Source organism: Myxocyprinus asiaticus, chromosome 43, assembly GCF_019703515.2.
Source record: "Myxocyprinus asiaticus isolate MX2 ecotype Aquarium Trade chromosome 43, UBuf_Myxa_2, whole genome shotgun sequence".
Lineage (NCBI taxonomy): Eukaryota > Metazoa > Chordata > Actinopteri > Cypriniformes > Catostomidae > Myxocyprinus > Myxocyprinus asiaticus.
In genome coordinates this window covers 25558949-25577826 of record NC_059386.1, presented here as the reverse complement: position 1 = coordinate 25577826, position 18878 = coordinate 25558949, and the positions used below count along the sequence as shown (strand labels likewise).

Sequence of the window (18878 nt, the reverse complement as noted above, 5' to 3'; positions counted from 1 at the left end):
TGGAGCAAAATTTTAAAATAACGCAGACAGAACACAAGAATGCATAGAGGACATGAACGGCTCCTTAACATGCATTTTTGCATTACTATTGTGGTAGCAAACCTCCGTTAAATGTTTGTGCCATTACACCGGATGTGTTATTATTAAGGTAGCTGGCTATAAACATGTCAACATTTTATTGTAACTAACTTTAAATAACTTGCTTGTTTTCGCTAAAGGCTAGGGTATACATCGTTTTTCCACGTGCCGTTACCTTTCGCAAACGGTCAGCCATTCTATCCTTTAAGTAAACTTTTTTGACCGTGAGCCCATACGGACGCATTTGATGCACACACACTATAATTGCCTTTATGATACTATGCTCCTGTGCAGACGATGCGCACAGATACGTACAGTTACACAAGGGGAAGAAAATCTGGGCTGCATGCGGACAGTCCGTGCAGACTGTGCTGATGATGAAATTTACTTCACGTGCATGGTGCGCGAAACATAATGGCATGCGGGAAACCAAGGTGTACTTTAGCCTTAATGACAGCAATAGGTCCCCTTGTGGCAACACAGAGAATGCAAAGCATGTTCTTAAGTGTTTTAGAAAGCAACGTGTGAAATTGAACTAGCGTAGCTAGAAGCGTTTGTGTACTTGCGCACAGTATTTTTCAGGCCTTACCGACTATAGACACAACCCTCAAAGGTAATTTTTTTCCCCCAAAAAAATATGTAATGTATGACTACGTGATGCACACAGATTACAAGATTCTGACGAAAATGCTAGTAGTACTCGATTGGCAGAGGCAGCGTGTCGCTCTGTTGAGAGCTAAACTTTAGCGGTCTGCTCTTTATTTCATTTTGCTCTCAGCCTTAGGGGTGAAGAGGAAGTTCAGAGAGGTTTGCGAGCGTTATGTTTTGCTTCAAGTCTGTGCTTCACAGCTAGAGCGAACAAATGAAGACCCAGCCCAGCGTGAGCGAGAGTACTTGCATATGAGGGCAGTTGGCTGCGAAACCTAGAAGCCGCGTTGAGCCGAGTCTAAGTTTGTTCAGTCTAGCTGTGAGGCAATAGTTTTAAAACAGAGCCGCAGCTGAAAAAGGCTGACTGTTCTGCCCGCGTGTCTGCACACCAGTTTGGAACGTCTTCAAGGGAGTCTGGTCTGGCTGGCTGCCTCCATACCGTCGGATTGTGGTCTCCCATGGGAGTATAAACTTTGTAAAAACCTAAAAACCCACTCATTCACATCAAAGACCCAGGCTAAAGGAACACATTAACGTTGATATAATCACTTGAGTGAGTTCTACTGGGTGCAGGTGGCTTTCGTTGAGGTCAGACTAGGTCTTTGTGTTTACGCTTTAACAAACTACCATTCAAAGGATATTTACACGTGTCAGTCAATGTAAAAGTATTATATGTGATTAGTATTATTAATGGAAGTGTTCTCAACACTGATTGTGAAGAAATTCTGACAACCAAGAGCAAATATGAGATCATGGCTCAACAATAAGGATTTTTTTCTGCTGGAAGTAGTTCATATTTTTACTTGTCATTTTCACTGGCCATGCCTGTTAAACAATATACAGTACTGTGCAAAAGTTTTAGGCACTTAAGATGTTTCACAAAAACATTTGTCTTGAGATGGTTATTTATATCTTCAGCTTTAGTGTGTCAATAGGAAAAATACATTTTAGACTCTCAAACATTACTTTTGCAAATAGAAAATATTAGAACAGAAGAACAGGGAGCCCTGCAACAGATGGCATGCATGGCCCCCACAGAGCCCCCCACTGAATATCGAGTCAGTCTGGGATTACATGAAGAGACAGAAGCAATTGAGACAGCCTAAATAGATTGAACTGTGGCAAATTCTCCAAGAAGCTTGGTATATCATATCTGCCAACAACCAAGAAAAACGGTGTCCAGGTGTACCTAGGAGAATTGGGGCTGTTTTAAAAACAAAGGTGGTCACACCAAATATTGATTTAGCTTTTTTATGTTTACTGGACTTTGTATGATGTTAATTGATAAATTAAAACTTATGCCATTATTTTTGAAGACAACATTTTGCACAAGTGCCTAAAACTTTTGCACAGTACTGTATATATATTTAGCAACATATTACATTTGCATCAGAAAAAAATTGCTTTTTTTATTTTTAATTCAATGGTAATTTTACTTAAAACAAAAAAGAAACAATTTACTACAAATAATTTATTGGGAGTAATGGCTAGAAATAATACAACTGTACTGTAACTCCATGAAGTTCTGAATTCATACCCCTTTTTTGGAAAAGTGTGGCATATGCAGCAAACATTTACTGATTTGTTTAAAGTCCGTCACAAATAATTTTGGCAATTTCGACAAAACCTTGCTTTTAAATTTGGATTTTTATGCATTTACAGATGTTTTTATCTATAGCGACTTAGGGGCTATTCATACTGTCTGTGCTGTTTTTATAAAAACAAATCCATTTAAACATGCATTTGATGGACATCTTTGACGGTTGATCTCGTGTAGGAGTGACTTTTTACGCGCTATGTCGAGTTAAAAAATACTTTACCTTTCAAAATCGTCTCAAGACACATGCGTTGTGTTATATTGGTTGCTATGCATCTAACTTTTTTTCTCAAGAATGCCTTCAGTCTGAACCACCCCTTTAAGTGCATTTAAAGTTTAATTTAACTTTAATAACTTAGTTTTTTGGGGGGTCAGTATATGCCAGCTACATACTTTGGTAACATATTTAAATCAGCAATGTTCAATACATCCCAGGAAACCAAATGTTTAAAGCTGAAGTGTGGAATTTTGTTTTCAAACATGTTTCCAAACCCTCCAAAGTCCCGCCCAAACTCAAGCCATTGGTTAAGCCAATGTTGTTGTGTCAGTCTGGTTGGGATGCTCAAACAAGCAAAGCAATGTATTGATAGCATCACAGAGCCACAGTGTTTACACTTTTTAGGGAACTCAACCTACAAATGACTTGCTTGTAGTTTACTTTGCATATTAAGCCAGGATAGGAGAAAGTATTTGTAACATTGAAAAAGTGCACACACTTCAGCTTTAAAGCCTAAAAACACATGTACTTTATCAATGAATGTTAAATGTAGTGACAACGCAGCACTGGCCCGATGGGGCAAGTGACCGTTCCGTCAATTTGTCCAAAACTCTCTTGCACTGGCCCCGGGCCATCCTTATTGTTGAGCCCTGGAGATGATTGGACAATTGACAGCAGAAGTTTAGGGCTTGGTCTTACTTTATTATCTTCCGCCACTTGTTTTCCAACAGAAAACCCAGGCCAGAACCTGAACAGAGTGTTTCAGGATGTTCCGAAGCGAAGAACCGGCTCGGAAGGCTCCACACGGCCAGGTCTGTCTCACGCCTTCCCTCTCGTGTTACGGGTTTCTGGAGTGTCTGTATGTTTTTGTTGTGCTGGTCTGTTTCTTCTCGATCTCTGGCCTGGAATCTGTTGCAAAACAAGTGTACAGTGAGAGAGACAGGGGGAAAGAGGTGTGACTGAAATTTTAAGGGATAGTTCACCCAAAAATGACTTTTTTTTTTCTTTCATGGAACACAACAGGAGTTATTTATAGCACAATGTCCAAGCTGCTCTTTCCCATACAGTGAAGGTGAATGGTGACTACAGCTGTCAAACAAGATTTTCACTGAATAACAGCTTAATTTTCAGTTTGTTTCACACAAAGCTATCATTTGGCTTCAGAAGACATGAGTCGAATAAACCACTTTTATGGTGCATTTATGTCTTTTTTTTAAGCTTGCCACCCCCTAGTCCTCATTTGCTTTCATTGTATGGAAGAGAGCAGTGTAAACATTCTTCAAAACATCTTGTTTTGTGTTCCACAGAGGAAAGAAAGTCATACAGGTTTAAACCGACATGAGGGTGAGTAAATAATGACATAATTTTCATTCTTGGGTGAACTATCGCTTTTAAAGACCCTGAATACAGCTTTTTACAATAAACGCTATATCTGTGCTACATCTCAACTTAGTTTCAAACTGTGGAAAACTTTTCTATGAGTGTTATCAAGTCTAAATCAGTGTTCTCTATGTAACTGTACATCACGGAGGTCCTTGAAACGCCTGTCCTGTTATTTCGTGGTCAGAATATGTGTATATATGTGTGTGTGAATCCTTTAGGCAGATCCACATTATAACTGGTGGTTGAGTCTCCCCCAGGGTGGCGCTGTGGGTGGCTAGCCACCCCTGTGTGTGTGAAGGAGAGAGAGAGAGCATTACTTCCACCTCATACAAATGTCCAGCTGCTCTCCGCACACACCAGTGACTCTGACCTTGCCCCACTGCTCATCGCCCCATCAGAGGGCACTTCTCTCTGCCACTTTTTCCTCTGCTCCTATCTTTTTATCTCTCTCTCTATCTCTCTCACTCTCTTTCTGTATTTATTATCATTGTTTGACCCGTCTGATCATCCCTTCATGAGAGTTCTTTGTTTCTCATGGGCCTCTGTCCAAATGTTGGCAATTTCTTTATGTGAAGTCTGTGGACTTAAGAGGACAGGAAAAGGTTTCAGTCTGTGTACAGGAAGTGCTGTTTTAGCCAGTGGCAGTGCAGGTGCTGATATATGCAGTATTATAGACAAGTAAACATTATGGTAATGATTTTTTAGTTCTGTGCCATTGAGTCTGGTTGCAAGATTTCCTTTCCATAAAATAAAACAGTGCCAGTCTGTATTTTAGCATAACTGATGGATTGGTTTCTAGAATAAGAGTGTATTTGCTCTTGTTTGAACTTGCTAGGACTGTGGTTGCTTGCATGAATGCCTTTTCATTATTAACATTAAACATCAAAGGAATATTTCACCCAAAAATGGAAATTCTGTCATCATTTACGCACCCTTTTGCTGTTCCAAACCCATATGCTGTTATTTTTCCTTGGAACACAAACAGGAGAACTTTTGAAGAATCTCCTATATATATATATATATATATATATATATATATAATGACAGTTCTTTGTGATCACGTCTTTTAAGCACCATAAAAGTACCATTAAAATAGTCTATATGTATCGTGCACTATATATTTCAAGTCTCCAAATGTCATACTATAGCTTTGTGTGAGAAACTAACAGAAATTTAAGTCAATCTTCTTTTTGGGTGATGTATAACTTAAATATAACCTTTGGTATGTGAGCTGTGCAAGCTGTGCTCCATTTTAGGACAAAAGAGGTTTATATTTTGTTACACATGAAGTGCCACTTATAGCTGTACCTCCTTTGGCTGAGTTCTGCACCTTGCATTGTTTAAACCTTTTATATTTTCACAGGTAACATCACCACACGCATCCGCACATCTGAGACCGGCTCCGATGAGGCCATTAAGTCCATCTTGGAGCAGGCTAAGAGAGAGTTACAAGTTCAGAAAGCAGGTGAGTCATGTTCCTCCATCAGGTAGATAGGAAATCAAGGCTCTCACGTGTTTTTACATTTTACCCCTAAAATATTGTGCCATTTCCTTGAGGATAGGTCTCTCTATTACCTCTGTAATGCAGCAAAGTCATTCTTACAGTATAGTCTGTTTTACAAATGAGCCAGTTGAATTAGATAGTCAGTTTGGAGATGTAATCCACTGATTCTTTTAAGTAATAGTCACCCAAAAAAATCGCCCAAAAATGAGAATTATGTCATTTACTCATGACATTTCAATTGTATGTGACTTACTTTCTTTGAGCAAAGAATGTTTACAAATCATGATAAAAGTAATCCATATGACTATTTTCCAAGTCTTCTGAAGCCATACAATAGCTTTACGTGAGGAACTGACTTATATTTCAGTCTGTTCGTCACACAAAGCTGTCGTATGGCAACATAAGACTGTGTGAACTATTTTTGGGTGAACTATTTCTTTAGGAATTCTCTTTTGTGGAATTAATTGTGGCATCGCCATGTCAAATAGCAAGCCTCACGGTGACATAGTACATTGGGTACACTGTAATATACTGTAACTGCCAAGCGAACTAACAAATACAACAAGTAATACAGTATATCGGTCATGTCCCCATATTTTGAATGTTTCAAATTCCCTCATTTACCCTTTTCCTGTCCAAGCTTGTGTACTGGAATTAAACTAACTGTCTCTACCCCACCTGCCACTGCAGACGGCGTGGGGGAGAGGCAACGACGATCAGGTTACCACAGAGGGTCGGGCAGCTATTTCCAAATATATGCACACAGTCTAAGACTTGGTGAGGTTTTGTACTGTCTATTAAAAGTTTTTTCCCAGATTTTCCCCCTCACACCAACAACATACTGCTTTCAATGAACTTCTGTCATAAATCAGTCATGGGGTTTTATGACCGATGTATGTAATAAATATACATCAATAAAAACCCTGTGTATGAACAAGTTTTGAGAGATCTTTAAATATACAACTCACAGAAAACAGATGTTTTTGTCTACTTTGCCTTGCCCTTTGTGTAGCTTTATTATATAAAACTGTTTGCAGATAAGCTCTTTTACTATTATTATAGGATTACAGCATTGACATGCTATATGACACATCAAATATCAAATTATAATTCATTGAGTGTAGGGCCGGGATCTAATACCAGGATCCTTTCAAGGGATAGTTCACCCAAAAATTCTGTTATTATTTACTTACCCTCATGTTGTTCCAAACACTTATGACTTTCATTCTTCTGTGGAACTTAAAAGAAAAACAGTTGAAGGATTTTCATGCTTGATGCTTTAATATTTAAGAACAATGGCAGAGTTTCAGTTAAAAATAACTTAAATTGTTAAGAGTCTTGGAACAACATGGGGATGAGTAAATTATAACAGAATTTACGTTTTTGCATGAACTACCCTTTTTAACTTCTATAAATTGAGTAGTAAACATGGCAGCATTTACTAGATAATACAACCAATTGTGACCACTCACATGTTCTCTTCTGTTCCTGCAGTTGAAAGTTCTCAGCCTCCATCCTCCTCCAGCAACTCCGATGAGAACATTCGCTCCATTCTTGAGCAGGCTCGGAGAGAGATGGAGGCCCAGCAGGTTTCCCTGGAGCCCGTACTGAAGGCCAGCTCCATGGCCCCGACCGATCTCTCACTCCTGGGCTCCAAGCTCTTGGGTTCCCCGCTCTCTACCTTGCCCTACACACCTATTGCTCAGTCTCTGAAGAAGCCCTCCACTTCCCCTCTCCTGGACTTCCACACTGGGGTGAAGAAGGAGATAGGTGAGGTGGCCGTGTCAGAGATTGGGCTGGATGGAGGGGTCAAGCTTGGTCGTCTCTCTGAGAGCGGAGGAGGTGTAGGTTTAGGTTCTTGGAGGGAGCACTGGTGGAGCTCTGGTCTCTCTGAACGTCGTGGAACCATGCAGCCCACTGTAAGCGAAGATGCCCACAGTCAAGAGGATAGCAAGGAGGTATAGTGCTTTTACCAAGTTGTATCATGAGGGGTTCAAGAGGGGTCCACAAGGGACAATCCATGAACTAACACCACTGATAAAGTCGCTTAGCCCTATAATACATGCATTGTAAGTAGGGTTTTGCCAATACAATCATGTACCAATATTGTATTGTACTTAAGTTTCCTGTATCAATATTTGCATTTATCTATTTGTGTATTCAAATGTCCTAAAGTTCATTAATGAAGAAGCAAGTTGTCTGAGATGTCTGTCGCCATTTTAATTGTGGTCCAATTGTGATATTGTGATGTATCATGATACTGAATATTGAATTGTGAAATATGTATCGCAATATGTAACGTGTTAGACTTGTCAACGTCCATGCATGTGGGGTAGACGGGCAAACATTTTTTATAGACTTGCATTAACGGAGGGACCCAAGCTATATCTAGGAACCAGAATATCATAGATACTTGGGGGTGGGCTGGTTTTCCTTCTTGCCAGTAAGTAGCTAATTAGCAAACACCTTGGCAACCGCACTGAAATTCCCTGGCAACCACTCAGGACACCCTAGCATTGTGGTGGTGAGTTTTGCACAGGCAAGCACCACTCACATTTTCTCCAGAAAATATAAAAATCTAGTTGCCAATCATATTGTCTAGCTTCACTAAATTACAGTGTACTCTAGGTAGCCATGTATGTTACATATGGTGAACACCATTTCATTAATTCTGTATTTAGTTTATATATTTAGTATATTTAAATATTGTTTTATAAGTGTTAATAAAGATTAAATAATAACTATTTTTAGAATAAATTATTATTATTTATAGATATGGTATATTTAATTTATAAGTCCAGGCAGAATATTGGCACACTTACGTAGCAGAGTTCTAGAATAGCCCACTTCCCACTCCCTCCTCCTTGAGCCTTATTCAGTTTCACCATATGTCTCACCCCCAACTCTCCTACTCTTTGCCCCCCACCAGAAGCTCCCTCGGCTGGGCAGCACTGCGCCCATGGCTCCTGCCTCGTCTCTGGATTACTGGAAGGACTGGCCCAGCTCAGAGTCGCCATACTCCCAGAGCTCAGAGTTCAGTCTACAAATGCCCAGTGGCAGCGAGACCCCTCAGAGCAGCCCACTGCCCTCTTCCTCACCTTTAATGTCCCTCCCCAAAGTTGTCAAACCTGTGGTGCCCCCGCTCACACCCGAGCAGTACGAGTACTACATGTACCAAGAAGTGGACACTGTGGATCTCACGCAGCAGGTCAAAGACAAGCTGGCCAAGAATGGCATCTGCCAGCGGATCTTTGGAGAGAAGGTCAGTGATTTTCAGATTAGACACATCTCCATCGATTACTCGTCCTTCATTCCCAGAGGAATGCAGGGCTAAACAATGAGGATTTTTTCTGCTGGCCCAGTCAGGTCTGTAGTGTAGCAAAGCAATAAGCCACTAGAAGCTGTGCATTATAGTGATTTTACCACGTGTGTTTAACAGGATTTTTAGGCATGACACGAAGCGGTAGGCTGTTTGCGGTTGCAAAGAAACAGTGAAAATTTGTGCATTACTAGGCTTTAGAATGTGTGATCAGAGTTGTGTGTTTATAGTGATTTTACTACGGCTTCCTACTACTTGCTACTAATTTACTAAGCAATTAAATTTAAGCCAGTCGCACACTGGACGAGAACTGCCTCATCACACCGGAATCGCACACGACACGTGACAATGCTGTGCAGGTGGCAGTCCAAAGTTGTAAATCTAGTCACCATACACACAAAAGTTACAAAGGTTTTTGTACTTCAAGAATGAACAAAGTGACGTTGATGAGTTTGCAGGTTAGTGTATGAAGCTGGTGTAACTGCGCAAACTGAACGATTAGAAATGGTGACGTTTATTATGCAATTAAAATAGGCTTCATTCAAGCTGTCAAACCACAAAAAGACAAACTTTTAACTAAGCATACATAGTGTAGGCTATATGAAAGATGCATATACACAATGTATCATCTAGTCATGGTGAAAGTAAATAATCTATGTCCTTTGATAATGATTTGGGTCGAATTTAATGGAAAACTATATGCGTGGCGCTGCAGAATTTTGAGCAGCCACTGGAGTCGTAGCTGGGTGCCGCCAACAGATGCCAAGCCGTGACAGTGGTGTGCATACATTCATAGAAAACAATTGTTTTGAATTGTAGAACGCGCCATGTTGTCCACCAGATGCGTCCAGCGTGACAACCCCCCTCCATTACAATTTTCATGTGGAGGATAAAACTGGCAACAAAAACAAAAAAATGTGTTGAAGGAGGGACTTAAGTTGAAGGAGGGACCCAGTCCATATATAGGTACCAGAATATCATAGAGACTTGAGAGGTGAGCTCTTTTTACTTAGGCCAGTAAGTAACCACCTAGCAACCACCCAAAACACCCTGAAAACTAGCTAGCAACTACCCAAAACACCTTAGCAACCACATAGCAATGGCCTGGCAACCACCTAGAGCACCTTAGCATTATGGTGGCTTTCCATCTTAATCAAAACAGAATTTAGAGTTAAAACTATCCGTTTTATGCATTTTTACATTACAGTGGTGATATTATCACTAGCCCCACCACAAATAAGTATATATATTATTTTTAGTGACATATATGTAAGTCTGAAAAATTTATTTATAATTTACATTTAACACTTTAAGTGTTGTTTTCTTTACAAAAAAAATAAAAAAATAATTTGCAACAAATAGTTTAAGTTTCTACTTTGGAATAATAGCTTGAATTACGCTCACTTTTGCTAGAAAACAATGGGATATGGTGAAAAACATCATTCTAACAGATGCTTTCAAGACAGAAGTCATTCTTACAATTTAAACAAACCTCATCTATGTTAGCCAGCTAGATAAGTTGGTGATGCATTTAAATCGGCTGAATGCACAGCAACAATGTTAAGTACATCACAGAAAACAAAAGGTTTAAGTTTGCAAGGCATAAAAACACATGTACTGTACATAATCCATGACTGCAAGACACAATGGCAGCATAGCATTGGCATTGTCCTGACAGGGCAAGTGACAGTTCCATCAACTAGCCCCAAACTGGGCCATCCTAATTGTTTAGCCCTGAAATTGATTTCCTCTTCAGCTGAGGCTTTCGATTGCGCATGTGACTGTTTCATTTTTATATTGCATGCAAATGTATGAGTCTGTAATATCAGCTGCAACTTTCTTCTGTAATATCAGCTGCAACTTTCTTCTTATTGCATCATGAAATATCTTCATATTTGTTTCAGGGCTGTTTTTCTCTGAATCTGATGTACCATATCCCCTGTGTGTGTGTCTGTGTGTGTGTGCTTTTTGCAGGTGCTTGGCCTCTCTCAGGGGAGTGTAAGCGACATGCTCTCTCGGCCAAAGCACTGGAGCAAACTCACGCAAAAAGGAAGAGAGCCGTTTATACGCATGCAGTTATGGCTGAACGGAGAGCTGGGTCAGGCACTGCTGCCTATGCCTGGACAAACACAAGGTAACACCCAGACACTGTTTATACATAACATACTGTACACATCGGAGGTACTTCAGTTAGGAGCACTTTAGACTACTGGACATCTTGACTGTATTTCTTGAAATCAAACTGTATTTAATCTGTTTAAACATTAGTCAGTTGTCCTTGACTGAAGATCTTATCATGTCCTTGATCAACCTTTAAGTGGATTTTTGAGAAAAAAGTTGGATAAACCTTGAACTAGAAGTTACTGTAGCTAGAAGTCAATTAACTTAGAATTTGTAAAGTAAAAAAAAATTATAATAATAATTCTGAATTAAACTTCTCGAATAGGTATTGATATAGATTTTCCGATTTGATTCCGATTCCGATCTCAATTCGATTCGATATCGATTCATATGGGTACATTTCTGTTACATTGTCCATTTTGCCAACATATAAAATAAATTCTCTCTCAGCTAATGCTCTTAATTATAAAGGAAACTTCTAGACAACTCTTCTAGGTACAATTTGAAAATATAAATTTGACAAATTATATTTTATTATTAGTTTTTTTCATCAGATTTTTCAAATGTTAGCTTTTTAAAAAAAATTCTAATTCAGTCTGTTCCATCCATTAATGTCTTGAAATGCAAATATCATGTTGCATATATATTTTTGTTACATTTTTATTGTTTACTTGCATAATTTTTATTATTTACAAGTATTTACATTGATTTGTAGAACACGTGCTTAATCAGTACCGTCTCTTTAAGACTAGCAGCATCAGCCAGTAAGCACATATAATGAGAGAAGACTCCTAGTTCTTAGGAAAAAGTGCAAAGTAGAATTTCACAGATTTCACTTTTTGTAATATATAATTACAAGAGAGTGGAAGTTAAAAAGTTTGGGTAGTGGAAAACCAAAATAAAGAACAAATCTGGCACAAAATGTAATCTTTTAGCACTCTTAAAAATTAGAAAAAATGTAAACTATTTGTATTAGTGTTATTTCACATTTAAATAATTACATTTTCTTTAACAAAAAATGAATTCTTTCAAATCATCCTAGGGGACAGAAAAGTTCCCCTAATTGAACAGTCACCCACATCATACAAAGCATTGTACCAGGACACGTAAACACGAAACCTACATGGTGGCCAAAGACGGATATGAAAGAACTTGTCGTTGTAATGTGGCTTTGGTTTCTTGGTTTCAATCCTTACATCCTGAGTCATCATCAAAGCCACCATTCATTCTTCTCAATTGACATGGGCGTTTTGTGAAAGTAAAACTTTGCCCTCCATCTCCTTTTCACTAATCACCTCTGAAAATAGACCGAGTACAGTCACGTTCTAATATCTAACACTGAAAGTATTGCAGGAAGGAAAGCAGGGTGCCTGGTATGCAGCCGAATCGCCCACTCTCGTGTTCAGACTTTACTGAATGACTAATGACATCTGTCTCATTATAGCTTATGTATGTCATTTTTTTCTATGTTTTTTACAATTCTTTCTCGTATTCCAGCTTAATCTGCAGAGACAGTTATAATAAGCCATTTTAGGATGACTTCCCTTAAAAAGAATAAACACTGTGGCTTTGTAGTGCTATAAAAACATTGCTGGTTTATTTGGACATCCCAACTAGCCTTACGCTGGAAATTGGCTCAAAGAATGCTGTGAGTTTGGGGGTGGGATTATCTCTTTGTCCAACCAATGGAAGTCGAGGGAAGTGTTCAGGAAACCGGAGTAGTACACAATTGACTGCAAACTCTTAAGTCTTTCCCCATTATGGTATGGAACACATACTTTTCACGATCCAGGAATTTCCTGTTTTTCTCTGAAATATGTCACATTATGAAAGTAAAATGGGTTGCAGTTTCATGTTGTCTTTAAGATAGGGCACCCTGAAATTATAAAAAAAAAAAAAAAAAAAAAACCTTTTCAGAACATGCTAACGACTACATTCCTTTAATGGTTGGACTGATACTGGTTTTAGTCTGGCTTGAATAAATAACCATGAGCAACCCAAATCTCAGTTTAATGCTTCTGTAGTTCAGCCAGCTGTACCTCAGTCAGCCGTACGGTGGGAGAATTTAAATTACTCATGACTAAATGGATGCAGAATCATACTTTCGGTTGACCCACTTTAGGACGCCGTCATTATGTTAGGAAAACAACATTCTATAGATCAATCTCAGATGTTTGTCAGAGTGCTGGAGAATTATTAGTTGTATTTGCTAAGGCAAGCATCACTATTACTATTGCTCATACTTGGATTTGAACAAATCCCTAACCTTAAGTTTAAAATTTGGCATGTAATGCCCACACTATCTGTGCCACAGACATGGGTGACACCAAAACATTGTGCAGCTTGTTAAAGAGATTACTTTTTAAATATCATAGACACTTTGGGGCGTTTTATTTATTCATTTATTTTTCATTTGGATCAGAAAGCAACGAACCACACAGTGCACACTAGCAACCGCAGAGCAAAACATCCTAGTATTGTGGTGCATGTTTCTCACAGGTAAGCAGCACTCACATTTCAGTTTGCAGTTCAGGGCTTTTTTAAACCCTTGTTTACTGTTTATTAGCAGTTATCAATTTTTATATTTTCATTGACCTGGATTTCAAGGAAAGCTGTTGTTGGAGGGTTAGGTTAAATTGGTGCAGCACGGATGGGGAGGGGGGTTGTCTCACAGGGGCCATCCAGAAAAGACCCCCTGGGCTCTCTCAAGGGCCTCCTCGAGCTGCTGTAATCAATTAGCCCATCAGTGCGGGGATATATGATAATTACCCGCCTCTCCTCCTCTGTGACTGGCTGCCGAGCGCCCCATCATGCTCCAGTGGCTGATTAATATGCAAATAATCAGCCGATGGAATGATAAATGGGAGTCAAGCTGTGTGTGTGAGTGCTGGGCCGATTATGATGAATAGCACTTGCACGCTGTCCTACTTAAAGAAGCCTTTCTCTGTCATTTTTACCACAAATTAAGCCGAGTAATATATACATTATAGTGATGAGATCAGCTGGAGAAGCAAGAGGTGGGTAAAAACGGAATAGAAAATAATCGACTTTGGAAACAAGGCTGAGCTAATACAGAAATGTAAATGTCACACTGCCTTCCTTTTTAATCCAAGCCGTGGACATTAGGATCCTACCTTGGTTTTTAACCACTCACTAACATTAGGACTGGGTAGTATAACAGTATACACTCACTGAGCACTTTATTAGGAACACCTGTAAACCTACTTATTCATGCAATTATCTAATCAGTTAATTTTGTGGCTGCAGTGCATAAAATCATTCAGATATGGGTCAGGAGCTTCAGTTAATGTTCACATCAACCATCAGAATGGGGAAAAAATTTGATCTCATTGATTTGAACCATGGCATGATTGTTGGTGCCAAATAGGCTGGTTTGAGTATTTCTGTAACTGCTGATCTCCTGGGATTTTCATGCACAACAGTCTCTAGAATTTACTCAGAATGGTGCTAAAAAACAAAAAACATCCAGTGAGCGGCAGTTCAGCGGATGGAAATGGCTTGTTGATGAGAGAGGTTAACGTAGAATGGCCAGACTGGTTCGAGCTGACAGAAGGGCTATGGTAACTCAGATAACCACTCTGTACAATTGTATTGAGCAGAATAGAATCTCAGAATGCACATGTTGAACCTTGAGGTGGATGAACCACATCAGCAGAAGACCATGTTGGGCACTTTATTAGTACTATAGTGCTCCTAACAAAGTGCTCAGTGAGTGTATATCTTGCAACAGTATAAATATGTCAACTAGTGGAGATTTCGCTATATTGTTTATACCGCGGTAGATATTTTTGCGTGGCTGTCAGTGAGCTTTAGGTTATTTACACGTGAGAATGGTGGAGAAACATTAATTATTTTGTTAAAACTTGTGTATTATTTGAGCTGTAAAGTTGTTTAAATCATCATTTTTACAGTTTAGGGTTTACAGCATTACATGGTCATGGCAACGAAGTTGTAAAATCAAATATAACTTTGCATAGTTAGTAAGTGATTTTATCACACAATATACATGGAAACATGCATTTATGGCTATACTTTTGAAATAGTGAGTATTTTAACGTTTACGGATTGGCCCCATTCACTTCCATTGTAAGTGCCTCACTGTAACCCAGATTTTTGCTCTTTTTTTAAGAAAAGGAGGGACAAGTTGAAATAAATTTTTGTGGTAATCAACATTTTGCCAAATGCTGTCGATTGAGCTTAACTAGTATTGAATCCGGAATATTCCTTTAATATAGAATTTAATGTGTTATGTCCGGTCAAATGTGTGCATATAACGGATTCGAACTTGGCTCATACAGTCAAAATTTAGAAACTATTTTTTATAATGTTAGTTTTACTGTTTTGAGTCTTTTGCTTTTAACTTAAGTGTTACATAATGTGATGCAGCTGTTTTTGCACAGATGCCAGACTCATCATTCATGCTATGAATAATCGTATCTTTTGGTTTGTGTCCATTAATCTCCAAATAAAAAGAGAACAATCTAAAATAATCAAATAAGATGAAGCAGTTTTCGTTTGTATTGTATTTAATTCATTACTTCCTGCAAAAATAACTATATCATGACATATACCATTACTGTGATATAAAATTACTCATTCTATGATAAAAGATTTTGGTCATACCACCCACCCTAACAAACACACACACACAGATGAAATCATATGGATACAGTATATGTTTGCACACATATTAACTGTGCCAGAGTGGATAGTTGGGGCGAATGTGTTTAAATGAACTGGCCAGGCATGAGCGATTTGGTAGATAATCTGAACAGCAGGCACCATAATGGCCCGGGCTTTAGAGGTCTGTAATGGCTTTTCTTTCTTCCAGCTGCCCTGTTCTGTGCCTTACAGCTTTCAGCACCGAGCACTTAGCACTGAGCTAATGCACCTCTAGCACAAAAACTAAATAAATAAATAAAAACTCCAAATGGTGGCAGGACAGGAGAAAGAGCCTGAATGTGGATTTAAAACCAGATGCTTTAAAGACTAAGATTGATTTAGGTCAAGTGATTGATATGCGTAAAATATGCAGATTTATAGAGAGAGGTGCTGGTTAATGCTTAATAAAGAGTTAAAGGAATAGTTACCCCAAAAGGAAATTTATTGTATATAATTGATTATTTTATAGTGTATATCATTTACTCACCCTCCTGTCGTTCTAAACCTGTTTGACTTGCGCTCTTCCGTTTAACACAAAAGGAGACATTTTGAATAATGTACTAGTTGCTCTTTTCCATGCAATAACTATGAGTGGGGACTGGATTTTTTAAGCTTTTAAATGATGTAAAAGCACCATAAAAGTAGTCCATATGACTTGTGAGCTATTTTCCAAGTATTTTCCAATTCATACAAAAGCTTTGTGTGAGGTACAGACCAAAATGTAAGTTCTTATTGTCCAAAACATCGTCGTTTAGACCAGCTTTGTGAACTAAATCAACCGATTCATTGAAAAGAATGATTCGGACATTACTTCTCATGAAATTTCTCCTACTGCGTTACAGTGAAGTAAGAAAGTCACCCATGTTTGCAACGAAATGAGGGTGAGTAAATAATGGCATATTTTTATTTCTGGGTGCAAAGTCATGCAGAATAATAAAAGTAAGAAATGAATGATTTAGAAACAGGAAATTAATAAGCAAGCAACACTAAAAGGTAAAAAAAAAAACAAAACGGATATGCTACAGATGTGCTAGCAACTCTGTACCACGCAAGGTCCTTCCTGTTCACTATCTGTTGTCCTCTAGCGAGTGCCCTGTATATTGCCTGTCCTTACTGACCCTCATTAGAACGACACACTCAACCAGGCTAAAACAAGCTCTCCTCCAGGGTGTGTATGCATAGGTGCGTGTACGTCTTTGAAGCTTTTTGTGTGTGTGTGTGTGTGTGTGTGTGTGTGTGTGTGAGTTAGTTGAAGAGCTACCCATGACCCCTCATTAGTCTCTGCAGATCCTCTCCTCTGAATGTCAGTCTGTCCTTGCTATCGTCCAATCAGAATTAGCTTAAATTCGTCTAAGGTGAGAATGCCTCATTCAAATGTTTTTTGGCTTAACCAGATGTGTTGCGATAAGTTTACAGCAAATTTGTCTGTCCATACTGAATGTGATCAGAACATCAATACATGTTTGTTGTTTAATGTACTGTTATGTGGAGCTGGATTTTGTACCAATGAGAATTCACAGTGGGTGAGCCTACCCAGTGCTACGCAGCAGAAATAGAAACCAAGCAATCGACAAAATGTTCTGAACCAGTGAATCATAGTAAGTATTTTTTTTTTAAGAGATAGATTGATTGATGTTGACAGTATGAGTTTCAATAGTCTTGGCTCAATTTCACATTCTGTCATTGTAAGTCTATGGGGTTTTTCAGATTTTTGATTGTCCGCTGTGCAAAAAACTGTAAGTCCTGCCTGTTAGAATAGATTTCCTAGCAACATCATTTTCTAAAGTATGCGGTAATGGAGAGTATTTTTGAAAAACTCCTTTTTCGGTGGGGGAAAACGCAGTTTTAATTTGGATGAGATGCTTAAAATGTAGCTAAATCAATGTGTTTTCAAACGATAATGTATTACTGTGGATGTGACAGTTCAGTCAGAAATTTTTGAAGGTCTGGGCCAAATTTGGTGGATGTAGCTTGAAAGCTCTAGGGCAGGGGTTCTCAACGGGGGCGTTCATAGGATACCAGGGGGCAAAATTAGTTGAGAGGGGGGCATTAGGTCACAAATGGGGGGCGTTTATCAGTCATATTAATCAAATCTATTAACAAATTCGTTGTTGCATAAACACATTTATCTAGACTTGGAATATACAAGTTTTCCATTATACGGATTGGTACGCATTTGTACCGCGGTCATCTGAAGTGTCTGGTTTAATGGCGTCAAATAGACAGGTGGAGTCACAACCTCCGTTAATGCACCTGTATGGCTCTGTAGATGGCTTCATGGACAGAGCGGCACAAGCCCAGAGCAGGTACGTTTTTATTCACAGACCGGGCTCGATCTTTCAAACGCACACCTCTGATCGTTACGAGAACCACGGCGCAAGATGCGGAAACCATTTGCATTCAGCACAGAATTCTCTGGTGCAAACCTCTATGAAAACCCTTGGTGAGTAAACTAGCTTAAAACCACATTAAACGGCCTGACATTCTAAATAGGATTGACAAGATGAACAAGAGAAAACACTTTGACATGCACAAATTACAAGTCTTTTCACACATCACCACCCTTGAATTTACTATAGTAACACTAAATGTACTTTAGGCAGAAACAGAGAATGACGTAAGGGGGCGTTAATCCAAAAAAGGTAAGAGAACCACTGCTCTTGGGGATGTTACAATTGATAATTTTGGTCTTTGTTTAGGGATTTTGGAAACCCTTAACCATGTCTGTAGAATAACATTGCTTTGGCTTTGTCAAGCCAACATAATAATAATCATACTGTTCAGAACTATGTGTTTAAATGTTTATCGCAACAGCTAAAGTGCTGCAAATTAACTGCTCATATTTTCACTCTGTGACTATTTGTCTCTTCATCAGCGTACATTTAGATCACTTCCAGTGTTGATTGGGTGCTAAGCTTCTTCACGTCATAAGTTGTGATGTACACATTTGTTATAGACCATCTTGCAGGGCCGTGCCAGCACGTCAGGGCCTGCATTGCAATGTTCAGTTTAAACTGAACATTAAACTGGATGTTCAGTTTAAATTGGATGTGAGTTCTAATACGACACAGACCTGTTGTGTGCATATGAAATCCAATCCCATCATGCATCAAAATTAGGAGCAGACAGATGTAGGCTTTCATATTTTTGCTGCTTATTCCAGCTCAATGTGTGTGTGAGGCCACACGCATAGCTGCATTGACCAGCTGTGTGTCCAGATGTGCCCCCCACCCCCACCCTCGTCACACACACATGCTGGTTACTTGCAACATGTCACAGGAACATCCTGTCATTCCTGCTTGTGTCCCTAAAACACCTCCTACCTCCC

The 18878-nt window shown here is 39.0% G+C and overlaps 1 protein-coding gene across 7 annotated transcripts in view; it reads left to right on the top strand.

Annotated features, from left to right (window-relative positions):
• The window catches only part of LOC127433449 (homeobox protein cut-like 1), a 180552-nt gene that overhangs the window by 139197 nt on the left and 22477 nt on the right, over positions 1-18878 (top strand). For 2 of the 7 annotated variants that reach the window (XM_051685366.1, XM_051685365.1), the window contains exons 16-21: positions 3272-3352; positions 5287-5388; positions 6118-6204; positions 6922-7385; positions 8357-8689; positions 10721-10880. In XM_051685366.1, the coding sequence (XP_051541326.1) occupies positions 3272-3352; positions 5287-5388; positions 6118-6204; positions 6922-7385; positions 8357-8689; positions 10721-10880 (1227 nt within the window). The remainder of the gene's footprint in view (positions 1-3271; positions 3353-5286; positions 5389-6117; positions 6205-6921; positions 7386-8356; positions 8690-10720; positions 10881-18878) is intronic. The other 5 variants (XM_051685372.1, XM_051685367.1, XM_051685371.1 and 2 more) reach the window with 3 other exon arrangements.